The sequence below is a fragment of the Myxocyprinus asiaticus genome, chromosome 14, assembly GCF_019703515.2.
Source record: "Myxocyprinus asiaticus isolate MX2 ecotype Aquarium Trade chromosome 14, UBuf_Myxa_2, whole genome shotgun sequence".
Taxonomy (NCBI): Eukaryota; Metazoa; Chordata; class Actinopteri; order Cypriniformes; family Catostomidae; genus Myxocyprinus; species Myxocyprinus asiaticus.
The window spans coordinates 13,632,675-13,650,389 of record NC_059357.1 but is presented as its reverse complement, the minus strand read 5'-3'; the positions used below and the strand labels follow the sequence as shown (position 1 = coordinate 13,650,389).

General features: G+C 37.0%; 1 protein-coding gene across 3 annotated transcripts; it reads left to right on the top strand.

The window, feature by feature from the left end:
* The first annotated feature begins 261 nt into the window (after nucleotides 1–261).
* On the top strand, nucleotides 262–17,578 carry LOC127451328 (protein spinster homolog 1). Of its 3 annotated transcripts, none has more exons than XM_051715922.1 (13): nucleotides 262–475; nucleotides 1,987–2,234; nucleotides 4,197–4,262; nucleotides 4,935–5,071; nucleotides 6,852–7,003; nucleotides 7,754–7,820; nucleotides 7,963–8,105; nucleotides 11,699–11,851; nucleotides 12,326–12,515; nucleotides 12,732–12,797; nucleotides 14,942–15,040; nucleotides 15,147–15,315; nucleotides 15,833–17,578. In XM_051715922.1, the coding sequence occupies exons 2-13, from the start codon at nucleotides 2,027–2,029 to the stop codon at nucleotides 15,901–15,903; spliced, it is 1,521 nt and encodes a 506-aa protein (XP_051571882.1). In that variant the 5' UTR covers nucleotides 262–475; nucleotides 1,987–2,026; the 3' UTR covers nucleotides 15,904–17,578. The 3 variants fall into 3 exon arrangements, with proteins under 3 accessions (XP_051571882.1, XP_051571881.1, XP_051571880.1); XM_051715921.1 differs by having other exon boundaries at nucleotides 2,025–2,234; nucleotides 15,833–17,261; XM_051715920.1 differs by having other exon boundaries at nucleotides 2,022–2,234; nucleotides 15,833–17,261.
* The last annotated feature ends 137 nt before the right edge of the window (nucleotides 17,579–17,715 follow it).

The window sequence follows — 17,715 nt, the reverse complement described above, 5'->3', positions numbered from 1 at the left end:
GTTTGTCGAAGTATTTATTTGTATAATGCGCTAAATACCGTCGAAATAAATTATTTACAGAATATTTTTTTAATATAATCCATTCACACAGGCACAAATATACAAGTAGATTATTATAATAAATAAATGCATATTCCACAACACATTAGCAAAAACTAAAATGTGTAAATGGAAATATTTTCTTTCACGTGTGGTTTTAAATTATATTATTTCGAAATAGTGTCACATGTCTGGGGAGCGGAAGTACTGCGTCATACCAATATGGCGTCGTGCTGAGACTGCAGAGAAGCGGCAAAACAGTAAAGTCGGTTAGCTACACGGTACTGTTCGAGACCCGCCACTGTTTTCTGAAAATGTTCACACAGGAGGTAAGGCAAAGATAACACCCTGAAACGTCTCGACAATTCAGGGAGACCCAAACACCGCCATAGAAAGAACTTTGAGGACGCGACTGTCTACGCGTTGCATTTTCCAGGTAAACAACAGCACAACGATACGAAGAGTGTTTAGACTGTAATTTAGGAGTCACCGTACAAACTCTTGGATATATCAGAATGGAGACAGTTCATACTATTACATACGTTTGGTGCCCTTGCATGTCTTTGTAAACAATGTTAACTGAAAGGTTGTTTCCAAATGTTTTTTGCCATGGTTGGGTTTTGCATCCCAATGTTGTGAAAAATGTGCGTGTGTTTAAAGAAATATCCCAATGTCCTCTTCCCATAATAACCACATGTAGAAGATTTGAGCCAGATAGGCACACTTTTTGCGTGTTTTTGCTTGCTGAAAGCCGTTTTTGTGAACCCTAGTTTCATATATGTACACAGACTAGTATTGGTCAACACCAGTCATTAAATGTCAGCAGAAACCGGTCAGTTTTTGTGTGGATTCAGCTGACATGCTTATCTGAGTCAAAGATACAGATTATTGAGGCTAGATAAGGATTCTTCTGTCATGTTCCAACCTTATAAGTAAAAAAAAGCTTCCAAAAGTTAGGTTTATGTACTGTGTTCAGGCACTAATTTATTTATTCCTTGGTTAAAATAGATATTATCTGCTGTTTAATCAAACCTAAACATCTGTCCACATGTTCATATGTTTTTTTTTTTTTTAAATAATAGCACATATGCATAGCTTTCCAAGCATGTCACGTAATTTCTCCCAATGTCAGTGTTTTTCTTTCAGCGTCTTCCTCTTCACTGTATTCACATGACATTGTGGTGAGAGTAATTTTGCATCACGAGCCTGGGCACCATGGCTACTTCCCTCTCAGTAGTGTGTCTGTTTTATGCATCTATGAGAAAACACCCCTGATGAATTGGATTATAAATATACTTCATGCATTCTGTCCCATTGGAGTCTGTCTTAGAAAACTGCTTTCAATGCATCAGACAAAAGCACACTTTGGCAGCATTCTTGTCTTACTTGCCATTATTTAAAACAGTTCATCTCACTCACAAAAAAAGATACATCCTCATATTTGATTGTGATCAATAGTTTTTCCATGCTACACTAGCTGCTTGTATTTAAATAGTGAATAGACTCTGACAGTGGTGGACTTTGCTCTTTTTTTTTTTTTTTTTTTTTTGGCCTTAAGCATTGAACACAGTACTGTCCAAAACTGTGTCTGTCAATCTTTGGTTTTGATTCCTTGTGGCAGAGAAGTCTCACATTAAGAACATCTGCTAAATGCCTTAATTTAGATTGAAAAGTACATCTGTATTGCATAGAGGTCACTGTGATCAACAGATGGCAAGAATGCAATTTGAAATGCTATCTGATAGCAAAGAAATGCTTCCTGTACAAGTACAAACAAGTGCTTGTAGCACAATTCAAATTTTGTAACAAAACCTAATGCAAATAATCAAACCTATGATTATTTTATATAATCCAAGTATAAGTGATGAGTGTATTATATGCATCTGTATATTTGCAATCTATATCAATAACCCATTACTGAAACCTTTTGCTATCGTTGGTTAATAGATTTGTACACTAGCATCATCTTCCTTCTGCTACAGCAGTGATGTCACAAACAGATGCTTCTGCAGACACCACACCCTTCTTCTCAGATGATAATGAGGGGGAGGGGCCTGTTGACAATGGGGTGGGGAAATCTCATTCTAAGGAGGAGGAGTCTGCTAGTGGAGTGTCAAATAGAAGGGCTATATTGACAGTTATTGTCCTCTGCTACATCAACCTACTAAACTACATGGACAGATTCACTGTGGCAGGTAACTAATGCATTTTTAGTGCAGGTAGACAATTCAGGGTTCCTTTCCCTCCGGATCATTGCTGTGAGTTGCAGTGATATTTTAAAGGCATAATAGAAAAGACACATCTGTAATGCCCATTTATGTCCTAATAAGAGTGCTCTATGCATGATAACAGATTATAGTAGTCTGACTTGCTTCTTTTTGTTGTTCTTGTTTACAGAGTTGTCACATAGTCAAATTCTTAGAATAACTGAATTAGGGCTGCAACTAATGATTATTTTGATAATCAATTAATCTAATGATTATTAGAACGATTATTCAACTATTTGTGCGATTATTGCAATGATTAATCATTAGCTCTTAGCCGATTATTTGACTTAAAAGGTTTTATTAAACGTGCTTACTAACAATAAAGAGGACAAAATCATCTTTTAAAAATCTCTCTAAATGACATTCACTGAATTAAAGGGTAAAAAATACTTTTAAGTTTAATTCAGTAAAGAAATTCACTGCAAAAAATACTATTGTTATCAAGTGTTTTTGTCTTGTTTTCCATTTAAAATTGTCTCAAAATCCTTAAAACAAGATACATTTACTTGAGAAGCAACATATAAGATATTTAGACTTGCTGTAAGAGTCTTAAATCAATTTTTGTCTTAAATATAAGTGGATTGTTTCACTTGATTATACTTTTGTGAGTGCAGTAAAGACAAAAATATACTTATATTCAAGATCTATTCTCTAAAAGCAAGTCTAAATATCTTATATGCTGCTTCTCAGGTGAATGCATCTTCTTTTAAAGGATTTTAGATATTTTAAAATATTTGTATTTTTAATATTACATTCAACATTCTCAGACAACAATTTTTTTCTTCTGCAGTATAGCTGCTAAAGAAAATGTACGTTGTTTAAAGGAGTTTTAGATATTTATATCGGAAAACAAGCCAAAACAAAAACAAATCAAAAACATGTTTTGTTGCAGTGTATAATGGGGCGAAGACTACCCTCTCTCACCTTTCTGTTCACGTCAATCCATCTTTAACTCACAAAACAAAACAAAAAACTCTCATTAATAAAGCTGCGTACTGCCAATTTTCTTCACGATAAGAAATGCATAGTGACCTATATTATGATTCAATAAGTCATGAGCCATCACGTTATAATCTAGCTGCATTAAGCACGAGCACTCGAGGGATGATCGTACCCTTGACAGAGTGTGTATCAGCCAGGTGCAGTTTCAATCTCTCTCCCCCTTAGATCGGGACATTTGCGCTACTCAGAAGAGGTGCTGACTGCACAGAGAAATGCCATTTTCTGAGTTTGTAATTATTTACATGATCTGCTTCCATATTATTTGAACTTTAATAAAGCTATAACGCATTAAATATAACTGCATTTAAGATATAACGCCAGTGTTACCTTTAAAGAGCTCCGGCTCTGCTTATTCCACAACGTGAGTGCTTCCTTTTGTATTTACTTTTGTATTTTTGCATTATAATTCCCTCATACTTACGATCTACATCACCTAAATCTGTTTGGAAAGTTTAGAGTGCATCTAGACTGTGAGCTGTGTAATTCTTCCTCTCCTCAGTCAGGCGTGAACTGCAGTGCTGCTCGCACACGTCATCATTATAGTTTAATGTGATCTCATGTTACTTTAAATTAGATCAAAGATCTAATCTATCTAAGATCTATTCGACAATGAAAATTTTTGTAGACAATTTTTTATTGTCGACGTTGTTGGTAACGTCGACTAATCATTTCAGCCCTAAACTGAATTGTAACTAAATAACAGGTTAGACATGATGTGGATTCAGCTTTTGATGTGCTGTAGTTTGTTTAAGGTTTGTAAACATACTTCTTGTATAACAAAAGAGTCCTTTGTTGGAAAGTGAGAAACCATCCTTTTTCCTTATGAGTGCTTGACTTATTAGTCGTTGCTAGACTTCATTGTAATAATAAACATATCCTCTCTCACAGGTGTACTCCCAGACATTGAGCATTTCTTCAACATTAGTGATGGCAAATCAGGACTTCTTCAGACTGGTGAGTGGATGATTTATGCAATATGTGTTTCATACCCATGTGATATACAGTCACTGAGCACTTTATTAGGAACACCTGTACACCTGCTTATTCATGTGGTTATCTAATCAGCCAATCGTGTGGCAGTAGGGCAATGTATAAAATCATGCGGATAAGGGTCAGGAGCTTCAGTTAATGTTCACATCAACCATCAGAATGGGGAAAAAATTTTTATTCCCAGTGATTTCGACCTTGGCATGATTGTTGGTCATGCCAGATGGGCTGGTTTGAGTATTTCTGTAACTCTGATCTCCTGGGATTTTCACGCACAACAGTATCTAGAGTTTACTCAGAATGGTGCCAAAAACATCCAGTGAGCGGCAGTTCTGCGGATGGAAACGCCTTGTTGATGAGAGGTCAATGGAGAATGGCCAGACTGGTTGGAGCTGACAGAAAGGCTATGGTAACTCAGATAACCACTCTGTACAATTGTAGTGAGCAGAATAGCATCTCAGAACGCACAACACGTCAAACCTTGAGGTGGATGGGCTACAACAGCAGAAGACCATGTCGGGCGCTTTATTAGGACCATAGTGTTCCTAATAAAATGCTCAGTGAGTGTATATTTAGACATTTTCTTTCAATCAAGAGAATTGAGAATTCACTCTCTCTTACTCTTTTCTTTCCATTCAGTCTTCATCTGCAGTTACATGTTTCTAGCTCCAGTGTTTGGTTACCTGGGTGACAGGTATAACAGGAAGGTTATCATGTGCGTGGGTATTTTCTTCTGGTGTATAGTGACACTGGCCAGCTCCTTCATTGGCAAAGATGTAAGTCCAACACCACCCTCTTCATTCAAATTTCTGTATTTGTATTAAAGGTAATGTTTTCAATGTTAAAATACTTAATATACTTCTCAAAATACTACTATGCTAGCTTACACAATAGCCTGCTTACAGTTACAAAAATTATCTGCATCACTTCCGGGAAAGTCAAAGAACTCTGCGAGAACCAACGTCATAAAACTCTCACACAGAGGAGCATCTCCACCTGAGAAAACACACCCCACTGATTAGGGACCATAAAACGCAAATCACACTCACATCTGCTCTCTCTCTCTCACCTTAGGTCACTTTAAGGACACTAAAAACTAAGTTATGACTTATCCTGTTCTGTAATGTAAAAGGTTTTCTGATCATACATGTTTGGTATCATTCAAGAGGTCTCAGTGCAACTGGTAAAACGGTCTCATTCCCTTTTAGCAAAGTCAAACCACAAGTAAGATTTAAGAACTTAATAAAATACAGTATTCTATCCGAGGCATGCCCCTCCCAAGTCTCACACAGAGACCAGATGCTGTATGCAGATTAGGTGTATTCTTTGTAAACATCAAACAACCTACTCAATCAAAGGTCGACTTATAACTCCCTAAATTGTTAACCAAATCTTAAATAACATCAAACACACACATCTGAAATAACAATGGAATCGTTTGGTACTTAAGGAAGGATGGCAGAGAAGCTCGGGGAATCTGTAAATCAGATCTCCCATGCTTCGTTGTTTGCATGTAGTTTTTTCTCTACCAGGTATTTCTTATTATTGATAAATGTTTGAAGGAATCTGTAATTCAGATCTCCCATGCTTCGTCGTTTGCATGTAGTTTTTTCACTACCAGGTAATTGCAATTTGTATTTCTTATGTTTGGTAAATGTTTGAATGGAATACAACTTTAATTATATTATTATGCTTGGTTCACTGATAGCTTTGAGTTTGATTTATTATTTTAATTGGATTGTTTGAATGTATTACTATCACCTGGTAAATAAATTGTTATTATGATTCATTCTGAAGGACTGTTTTCTAGTATATTTCTTGTTAACTACAAATCTATGGTCAGAGTTGGCTTAATTAAGCTACTTCAGATGTAACCCATTAGTTGAGTATGTAAGAGGCTAAACGGTAAACCGAGAATCTATAATAGATCTTAGCCAAGTAGAATTAAATGGGAATACTAAATGTAGGACCGAGAACCTGTAAAACAGGACTTAATTGACTGGGGCTAAACGGTAAACCGAGAATCTATAATAGAACTTAGCCAAGTAAGACTAAACGGATAAAGCCGAGAACCTATAAGGACTTAGTCTAAAACTTACTAATATCTGAAACTGATGAATTTGTAGTTAAAGGACCTGCGGCCGGCCGGCACAGGACCCAAATAACATTGAAATAACAAATGCAGTCTAGAAGAGAGAATTACTAAAATTCAGAGCATAGATACATCAACGAGGTTTTTCATAATTGGAGTCAGATGAAATAAAGAAAATAATTAATGATAAGATTAATAAAAAACATGGAACTCAAATCAAATAATCAAAGTATTATTTAATGTCGCGCACGATAAGACAGAACACGCAGGAGACCTTCAGCCACACCATTGGATGTGGGTGACTTCCCCCTTACAGTACCATTTCACTTTAAAACTTCTAGTTTATTTTTAAAAGCAACAGCTTTCAATCTCTGACTTAGTATTGTGTCCTCTTTGGAGTGTGTGTATATAAAGTGTGATTTAGAGAGTAAACTAATAGAATCAATTCTGTCATCTTCTCTCAGTATTTTTGGGCATTGTTGGTGACGCGGGGGCTGGTGGGTGTTGGGGAGGCCAGTTACTCCACAATTGCTCCCACCATCATTGCTGATCTGTTCATCAAGGAGAAGAGGACCAACATGCTGTCTGTCTTTTACTTCGCCATCCCAGTGGGCAGGTGGGACCAAACACACACACACACACACACACAAAACTCTTTGTTAATTCCATTAAGCCTTTAAAAATTCGCTGCAACTATAATACTATGAGAACACGCAAAATGATTGATAGGCGGAAAGCATCAGAGACTGTGGCCCGCGGACACATTTTTGTTTGCTGTTTACACAGTCTAGTGCTGTCACAGAGACTGGTGAGGGATCTCAGTACACTTATTTCATTAAGGGTGTAGGACATTGCTTTTGCATACCTTTCCATGAAAAAATATTTATAGCACCTTTAAGCTATAAATGAAGTGACGTCACATGGGACATTGCGATAGATGTGTGATTTACACTAATGAGTGGTAAAAATCACTTTTTTTTAATTATTATTATTATTATTATTATTTTTATTAATAAACTAAGCAAAATTGCATCTGTATATTAGTGAATAAATATTAGGTGCAGGGGTGCATTTTATTTTGTAATTTGACTCGCCTGGCCTCTAGTATGTAAAGAGATCTTTTCAGACCGCTTATCCTATTTATATTAGACAGATAGCAGTCATAGTGAGATAGAAGCATTCATATTTTTTAATGGTTTGGTAAATGACTTATGCATGAATATTGATGGAAAAAATTGGTTAATGGACCATTAGTTTTATAATATTGGCAGTTCAGGTTAACCACACCTTATGTATATATATTTGACTTTCTCACGTACTTTAACACAATGTATTCTCATTGAAATCTGCTGGTTTCCATCTTTAGTGGTCTGGGTTATATAGTGGGCTCAAAGGTGGATGATGTGGCTGGGGACTGGCACTGGGCTCTGCGGGTACGTCTGTAGCACTTGATCTCTCTCTGATTATATTTCATAACATATGCTTGCTTTCACCACAAAATCTGGTTAAATATGATGATAACAGTTCTCTGTATCACCCTCTCTCTGCCTTTTGATTTATGTTTCACTTTCTCAGGTGACCCCTGGTCTGGGTCTTCTGGCAGTGGTCCTCTTGGTGTTTGTGGTTCAGGAGCCAGAGCGTGGTGCAATTGAAGCTCACCCAGAGCACACGCTGCACAGAACCAGCTGGCCGGAGGACATGAAAGCGCTCTGCAGGAAGTGAGTCACTGAGAGCTCATTTTTCCTTTTAAAGCAGTTTATAAGTCACACCCTTTACCTTCATGCAGGGAATTTTTCAGTAGCTGATAATAGACTGAGGGTTTCTTTCAGCGGCAGTTCCTCATTATGTAATTGTTGCCGACATGACTGTGGCAAGGAAATGATAAAATAGCTAATCGCCCACCATCAGAGGCTGGTAATTTATCAGATTTTCAAAATCAAGATATTGAAATGCTGAGATATATATATATATATGGTAAGAAGTTAAATATACAGTGCCTTGGAAAACACGGCACCCCCAATGCAGTTTTCACAATTTTTGTCAGATTCCAAATTGAGAATATATTGAAGTACAACTTTATGGTATATCATGCCAAATAAAAAACATATCCAAAACCACTTAAAATAAAACCTAAAACAAAAATTTTGAGAATAAAAAAAGTATTCATCCCCCTACTTTAATTCTTGGTTAAACCACCTTTTGCAGCTATTACAGCCACCAGTCTTTTTGGATAATTCTCTATCAATTTTGCACAACGTGATGGAGCAGTATTAGCCCATGCCTCCTTGCAAAATTGCTCAAGTTGTACTAAGTTAGTTGAGGATCGGCGATGAACAGCAGTTTCTAGGTCTTTCCACATACAGGTGCATCTCAATAAATTAGAATGTCGTGGAAAAGTTCATTTATTTCAGTAATTCAACTCAAATTGTGAAACTCGTGTATTAAATAAATTCAATGCACACAGACTGAAGTAGTTTAAGTCTTTGGTTCTTTTAATTGTGATGATTTTGGCTCACATTTAACAAAAACCCACCAATTCACTATCTCAAAATTAGAATACATCATAAGACCAATGAAAAAAACATTTTTAGTGAATTGTTGGCCTTCTGGAAAGTATGTTCATTTACTGTATATGTACTCAATACTTGGTAGGGGCTCCTTTTGCTTTAATTACTGCCTCAATTTGGCGTGGCATGGAGGTGATCAGTTTGTGGCACTGCCGAGGTGGTATGGAAGCCCAGGTTTTTTTGACAGTGGCCTTCAGCTCATCTGCATTTTTTGGTCTCTTGTTTCTCATTTTCTTCTTGACAATACCCCATAGATTCTCTATGGGGTTCAGGTCTGGTGAGTTTGCTGGCCAGTCAAGCACACCAACACCATGGTCATTTAACCAACTTTTGGTGCTTTTGGCAGTGTGGGCAGGTGCCAAATCCTGCTGGAAAATGAAATCAATATCTTTAAAAAGCTGGTCAGCAGAAGGAAGCATGAAGTGTTCCAAAATTTCTTGGTAAACGGGTGCAGTGACTTTGGTTTTCAAAAAACACAGTGGACCAACACCAGCAGATGACATTGCACCCCAAATCATCACAGACTGTGGAAACTTAACACTGGACTTCAAGCAACTTGGGCTATGAGCTTCTCCACCCTTCCTCCAGACTCTAGGACCTTAGTTTCCAAATGAAATACAAAACTTGCTCTCATCTGAAAAGAGGACTTTGGACCACTGGGCAACAGTCCAGTTCTTCTTCTCCTTAGCCCAGGTAAGACGCCTCTGACGTTGTCTGTGGTTCAGGAGTGGCTTAACAAGAGGAATACGACAACTGTAGCCAAATTCCTTGACACGTTTGTGTGTGGTGGCTCTTGATGCCTTGACCCCAGCCTCAGTCCATTCCTTGTGAAGTTCACCCAAATTCTTGAATCGATTTTGCTTGACAATCCTCATAAGGCTGCGGTTCTCTCGGTTGGTTGTGCATCTTTTTCTTCCACACTTTTTCCTTCCACTCAACTTTCTGTTAACATGCTTGGATACAGCACTCTGTGAACAGCCAGCTTCTTTGGCAATGAATGTTTGTGGCTTACTCTTCTTGTGAAGGGTGTCAATGATTGTCTTCTGGACAACTGTCAGATCAGCAGTCTTCCCCATGATTGTGTAGCCTAGTGAACCAAACTGAGAGACCATTTTGAAGGCTCAGGAAATCTTTGCAGGTGTTTTGAGTTGATTAGCTGATTGGCATGTCACCATATTCTAATTTTTTGAGATAGTGAATTGGTGGGTTTTTGTTAAATGTGAGCCAAAATCATCACAATTAAAAGAACCAAAGACTTAAACTACTTCAGTCTGTGTGCACTGAATTTATTTAATACACGAGTTTCACAATTTGAGTTGAATTACTGAAATAAATGAACTTTTCCACGACATTCTAATTTATTGAGATGCACCGGTATGTTAAATAGGGTTGATCAATTTTTTTCATTTTCAGCCACTCCAGTGTTGCTCTGGCTTTGTGCTTTGGGTCATTGTCCTGCTGAAAACACAAACTTCCTCCCAATTTTACACTTTCTGGCAGAGAGGAGTATGGTTTTCATCCGAAATCTCCAAAATGTATTTTTCAGCATTCATTATCCTAACAATCTTCACAAGATTGCCAGTCCCTGCTGCTGAAAAGCACCCCCATGACATGATGCTACCACCAGCGTGTTTCACTGTGGGAATGGTGTTAGGTGGCTGATGTGCAGTATTGGCTGTGCGCCACACATACCGTTTAGTGTTTAAGTCAAAAAGTTCCACTTTAGTCTCATCGGACCACAAGACTTTCTACCACATCTTTACAGGCAAGCATGTGCTTTTTTCCCCCCACAAAGGCTTCTTCCTAGCCACTCTCCTGTACAGCCCCTTTTTGTGCAGTATATTGGAGATTGTTGAGCCATGGACTTTATTTCCAGTCGCAACCAGTGACTTTTGTAGCTCAGTCAGAATGATTGTTGGCTTTGCTGTTGCCTCCCTGACAAGTGCCATTCTTGTTGGCAGACTAAGTTTAGGGGAGGCTGCCCTAGGCAGAGTGGCTGTAGTTCCATATTTCTTCCACTTCTGTATGAAGGACTACACTAAGCTCCTTTGAAATGGCCTTGTATCCTTCCCCAGATTTGTGCTTCTATACAGTTATGTCTCTCATTTGTTTTGAATGCCCCTTTGTTTTCATTTATGTTTGTTTAAAGGAAATCCGACCATACAGTTTGATCCTATAGAGAGGGATGGTGTTTATGCTAATGAAGTAATTGAAAGCAGCTGATTCACTAATTTCCAACGCTAGTTGGGACTAGAGCAACAAATTGGATGTGTTTATAAGACAATATTTTGCACCGGAGCAAGGTTAACCAAGTAATTACAAAGGGTATGAATGATTTTGTTTTCAAATTTGGTTTTAGGTTTTATTTTTTTTATTTTAAGAGGTTTTGGACATTTTTTATTTGTCATGATACTGTGTGCCAGCTGGGGGGAAAAGTCATACATAAATATATTCTAAATTTGGAATCTGAAGAAAAACAAAAAAATGAAAACTGCACTGGGGGTGTACTTTATATACAAGGCACTAATATATATATATATATATATGAGTGAAAAAAGATTTGAGCAGATTTATGTGGGTTCCGCTAATGTACCATATTTCTGTGTAGAATGTATGTAGGACATTGGTTTCTTTTATGAGCAATTTGTCTTGTGGTTAATTGCATTGACTGAATGTTGTTTCCTTTTTTCTGCCTGAACTAAATGTTCTTTCTCTCTCGATCTCCCGCTGCATTCCTTTTTCAGTCCAAGTTTTGTTCTTTCCACTTTTGGCTTCACGGCTGTGGCCTTTGTGACAGGATCTCTGGCCCTGTGGGCCCCCGCATTTTTATTCAGAGCGGGGGTCTTCACCGGAGAAAAACAGCCCTGCTTAAAGAATCCATGTGACACCTCTGACAGGTAACGCAAACAATCAACCTCTCTAAAGATACACACCTGTTCACCAAGACATATTTCAAAAGTCTGTGCATCTTTGCTTTAAATAATTGTTTTGATGCTGCAGTACTGTACTGATTTTACTGTATTATGTTACCATACAGAGTATTGTGTTTTCTTATTTCTTAGAACTTATTTTATTTTAGCTTTGCTCATATTGTAATTGTTTTTCTGTAAAGTACATCTAAGGGGCCATTCAGAAAGAAAATGTTCTGGCAGGGTGGCGACTATAACAAAATGCAGGTGTCTTGAGATGCGTTTCTTTTAACTTGACATGCCATCTTAAAACGTGGCGCTCGTGTGAGACTGAAAAATGTGAGACGTGATGCAACAGTCAAAGACATCCGTCTAGTGCATGGTTACATGGAAAAACAGTTAAAAAATGATTTACCCCTAAAATTCAGTAAGATTGATCCTCTAATCTCTTCTATCTTGCAGTCTGATTTTTGGTATCATCACAGTTGTAACTGGTATTCTGGGTGTAGCGAGTGGAGTGCAGGCCAGCAAGTTGCTGAGGATAAGAACCCCACGAGCTGATCCTCTGGTTTGTGCTGCAGGACTCCTCCTTGCTGCTCCCTTTCTCTATCTGTCCATCATGTTCGCTCAGGCTAGTACTGCGGCCACTTATGTAAGTTACTCCCTATGTTTAACCTTTTCTGTACCCTGAGTGTATCTCTCTTTTGAAGTCTAATCTGAAAGTCTTAATAAGCTGTTTTTTCCTGGAAGTGCTTGCACTTATATACTGACCACAGTCTTGTTGCAGTGATTGAATGTTGGGCAGTTTTATGCTGACCAAAAATTGTGGTTTTTGCTCTGATGATGATTGTGTTTGTGTTCTTGTCAGGTATTTATCTTCTTGGGTGAAACATTCTTGTCTATGAATTGGGCGATTGTAGCAGACATCCTGCTAGTGAGTGTCTGTCTTATTTATTCCACTTCCACATACAAAGCACACTTATTTTTCTACAAATAATACACCTTCCATGAATATGGTATACTTTGGTGTCCCATTACTTTTTTTTTAAAGCACTAGAGGCACAAATCTAAAGTTTTATGTTGTGAGAACTATTAGATATTTTAGATAAATTATTATCCAACATAAAATTATCCTAGCATGAAAAGGGCAAATTGCAAACTGCATTTTTGCGCCCTTGAAGGGCACTGCAGGAAGGAGAAGCCACTCAAACGGTCGTCCCAAACGAAAATAAAGAAATTAATCTTTTCACAAAGGGCCCTTCCAGAAAACTGTTAGTGAAGGGTACATTCATACAGTAATGCCATGCTCTCTTCAGAGTACCCACTTCAAGGGCATAGAGATGATTACATTTGATTGAAATTCACCCCAAATGTCTGTATCCCCCTTAAAATGGAGATTTTGGCCTGTCCCATCTCTGAGGTCTTAAACTCTTCGACTCTTTTCAACATTTAAAGTCACACAACATCAATATGGGCAATCGATATTCAATTAATTGTAGTAAAAACTATTTTTAATTATTAACTAATTTGAATGGTCAAAAAACTTAATATTTAGTATGATTTATTTATTTCAAATTTTGTTTTGTTTTATTTATTTTGTCAATCGATAAGTTTTATCAAATTAATTTTATAATGTGCTGATTAATCACAATTAATTGGATGTATCAATATTTAGTGAGAGAGGCCCCCAGTAAATATTATAATTTAGATAATTCAAATACATTACAATTCAACCATACAAAATGTGGCTTAAAGTTCAAAATATTGTTTGTTGGATTGTTTGTTTTAACATAGCCCTATTATTGGTCTACTTCTTTTTGAGTTATTTTCAATTGTTGGTCTATATACTCATATGTCAGATGGACGGTTTTGGAGCGTCTCAGTTTGGTTGTGGCGCGTTTCACTTGTTTTCAGCGTCTATAGTCATTAGAGCCGTGTTTTTAGAACGCTGTGTCCAGTTAAATGTAATTTGAAACATTGAAAAATACATCTCAAGATCCCTTCATTCTGTTGTGCCTGGCCCAGCTGTCTTTGAGCGTTAAAGCGCATCTGTGGAAGGTTGTGCTGCCTGTTGCTCTCATTGGTTTGACGAGGCATGTTGTCTGTACAGCTGGAGCTGACTGCCCCCTACTGCCACATCAAGGTGGTACATCAAGCTTGAATTGCACAAAATTAAAAGGATAGTTCACTCAAAAATGAAAATTCTCATCATTTACTCATCCTCATGCCATCCCAGATGTGATTGACTTACTTTCTTCTGCTGAACACAAATGAAGATTTTTAGAAGAATATCTCAGCTCTGTAGGTCCATACAATGCAAGTGAATGACAGCCAGAACTTTTGAAGGTTCAAAAATTACAAAGGCAGCATAAAAGTAATCCATACGACTCCAGTGGTTAAAACCATATCTTGTGGGTGAGAAACAGATCAATATTTAAGTCCTTTTTTGCTATAAATTCACCTCCCTGCCCAGTAGGAGGCAGTATGCACAAAGAATGCGAATAGCCAAAAACGAAAGAAGTGAAAATGAAAAAGATTTATAGTAAAAAAAAAAAACTTAAATATTGACATGTTTCTCACCCACACCTATCATATCGCTTCTGAAGACATGGATTTAACCACTGGAGTCTTATGGATTATTTTATGCTGCCTTTATGTGCTTTTTGGACCTTCAAAGTTCTGGCCACCATTCGCTTGCACTGTATACACCTACAGAGCTAAAAATATTTGTTTCTGTTCAGCAGATGAAAGAAAGTCATACACATCTGGGATGGCATGAGGGTGAATAAATGATGAAAGAATTTTCATTGTTGGTTGAACTATCCCTTCAAATTGACAACCCAAATTTTTATATAACTTTTGTCTATTTAATTTAGATGTTTCTATGTGATGCAAATTGCTAGAAAGTAGCAAAATACACAAACCAGAGTTTAAACTGAATTCAGACATAAGGTTGACAAAATTCTACATTTTTAAAGAATCTTAGGCCCTATTTGTTTTCCCCTTATTTTTGGAAAGTGCCTTTTGTCTGCATTTGTCTTTCTTGATTCCCTAATTTCTCTCCCTGTCTTCTCTCAGTATGTTGTGATCCCCACAAGGCGCTCCACAGCAGAGGCCTTTCAGATTGTGCTCTCGCACTTGCTGGGCGATGCTATTAGCCCCTACCTCATTGGAGTGGTATGACTCTCTCTCACACATACACAGAAGAAGTTTTTAAAATTAATGGAATTAAAGATACTTAAGGTTGCTTGTCCTCTTTTTCTTCCCCCTCCCCCGTGTTCAGGTGTCCGACTCGCTAAAGAAGTCTGACTCGTATATGTGGGAATTTCGCTCTCTTCAAATGTCACTCCTGCTGTGCTCCTTTGTTGCCGTGGGGGGTGGAGCTTTCTTCCTGGCTACAGCCCTCTTCATCGAGCAAGACCGAAATCTGGCTGAAAATTACGTGCCCTCTGGTGAGTGATCTCATTGTGACATCACAATATTCTCTTAGATTATTGGCTTTTCCTGTTTCAGTCTGATTTGGTCAGTTGAGGAGATGTGAAATTCGCTATTAGATTTCAACTGAAATTTCCGGTGTATTTTCTAAGGAGTCAATTAAATTAACATAATTTTTCTTCATAAATGGTCTTGCTGTTTTAAAGGAATGTTCCTGTTAAAATTCAATTTAATGTCTGTAGACAGCTCTTTATGGCATGCTGACGATTATTTTAGAAAATAGTTTCAACTCATCCCTTAATTTGTTATGAAACAATAACAATGGAAGCCTAGCAGGATGGAGGGTGTAAAAGCAGAAATGTGAGGCTTTTTTGAAAGTCTTTGTCTAAATCTTCCTTTTTAGGTGGGGCAATAAATTGTAAATAACCTAGAAGTTTGCTTGTATAGAGCTTAGGCTGCTTTCAGAATTATTGTAATTATGGCCTCATGGAAATCTAATATACGGATGTGCCTTCTCTTTTTTTTTTTCCCCAGATGATGCACCAATTGTTGTTCCAAAGAGGGGCAGGTCCACTAAAGTAACACTATCAAGCGTTTTAATTTGAGACACCAAAAGGATTTGGCTGGTTCTCAGTACAGGGAACAACTGTCTGACTGGCTTAGACAGATGGCACTAGAGCAGTCGACAGCCAGTCCTGGAGCAGTGTCGCACAAATAATAACTGATTGGACTCTCTTCATAATAAGGAGTTTTATAGTAATTTATTATATATATATATATATTATTGTTTTGTTTTTTTTGTTGTTTTTTTCATTTGTATCTTAACACCAATATTGATTTAGGGAACATGTCAAACTAACAAAAATTCAAGAAATGTCTTTCCACTTTTCTGTGGCTATCAATTATTCCCCCCGCCACCAACCCTAACCCTGAAATTAGAAATGGAAAGAGGTTATATGTTGGAGACAGAATTAGTTACATTTATTTGAGATCTATATAACTGTGTTTTAGATTTCAAGCCATATAAAACAAATTTTAGACCTTTTTATTGGAAGGGGTATGAATGGATTTTTCAGATTGCTGTCTGTAGGGGGTCAAAGGTCAGTGAGACAGGTCAAACTGAGTTTCTGTGAGCCAGATGTCTTCATAGAAACTGATAAAGACTGTTTTTAATCAAACTGAAACCCAATGCACTGTCAAAGTGTTGTTGCATTTTTATTTTCTTTTATTTTTAGCCCCAAAACTGGACTGCAACTACAAACAGATTCAGACTAAACTTGAGGAATACACTGATCAGCACTGTCTATAATCTGCCTTAACTGCAACTTTAGTTTTTCATCCTCTTTAATATATTTTCTTCCATAATACAGTTGAGCTTCTTTTAAGCTCTTTTAGGAAGGACACAATAAAACAAACACTAATGCTGCCATGATTAAAAAATAAGCTTAATTTGATAATGATGATTGTATTTTTAATAAAGGTTTCATTATATATATATATATATAATTTCTTGCAATGGCATGTCTCCTGTCATGTTTTAAGAATGGGCGCTTCTGACTGTCTGAAAAACGTTTCTTTTTTTTTTTTTTTTTTTTTTTTTTTTTTTTTTGAGGTAGATTCTTGTGCATTCCCTATGCTGGCTAATTTTTTCTTTCAAAGGCAATACTTTCAAAAATGTGCAAAACATTGCTAATCTTGTTTTGTAACTTTTTTTTATATATTAAATGACAGATTTGATCTTATTTGTGTCTGCTCATTTTTCACTGTCAAAACAAGCTTTAATTATCTATTATTATTATCTATGTCTCCTAGCATGACTTCCATATATAGCTTATCCTAATAATAGCAAATATGTTTGCTTAAACTGCTTCATATCTTTCTCTCTTTCTCTTGCATGTTTTGTTTCTCTCTCTCTGTCTCTCTATCTGCAGTGGCAAGAACGATGATCATAAGGTTTTCAGTTGCTGTGGTTTCCTGTTTGTAGGTGGGATATAGAGATGCAAGCTTGCTTGGTAAAATTGCTGAGAAAATAAGTCTCATGAATGAATTATGAAAACTGAAGTGCCTGAATCTAAATGAGTAGTCTCCGTACTGTGGAACATTTGGTGATTTGTTATGATCATGTGAGAAAATACTTGTACATACACCATTCCTGTAATTTGTGCTTGTGTGTGTTTGTGAGGCTAAAGGAACACCACAAAATGCCACAAGAGTGGGTGACAAGTTTGAGAAGTTATGACTCACTGTCTGTCATCATGAAACTCAGATTTTAACACTTGCATTTGAAAACATGCAACATTTAAAATGTTAATTAAAAATAAATGTTTTGTTTTTAAATTGTTTAACTCCCATTTCTCATTCCTTTCTCCAGAAACTGCCCAGGAAACAACAGTATTGTGTGATACTTCATCTAGTAT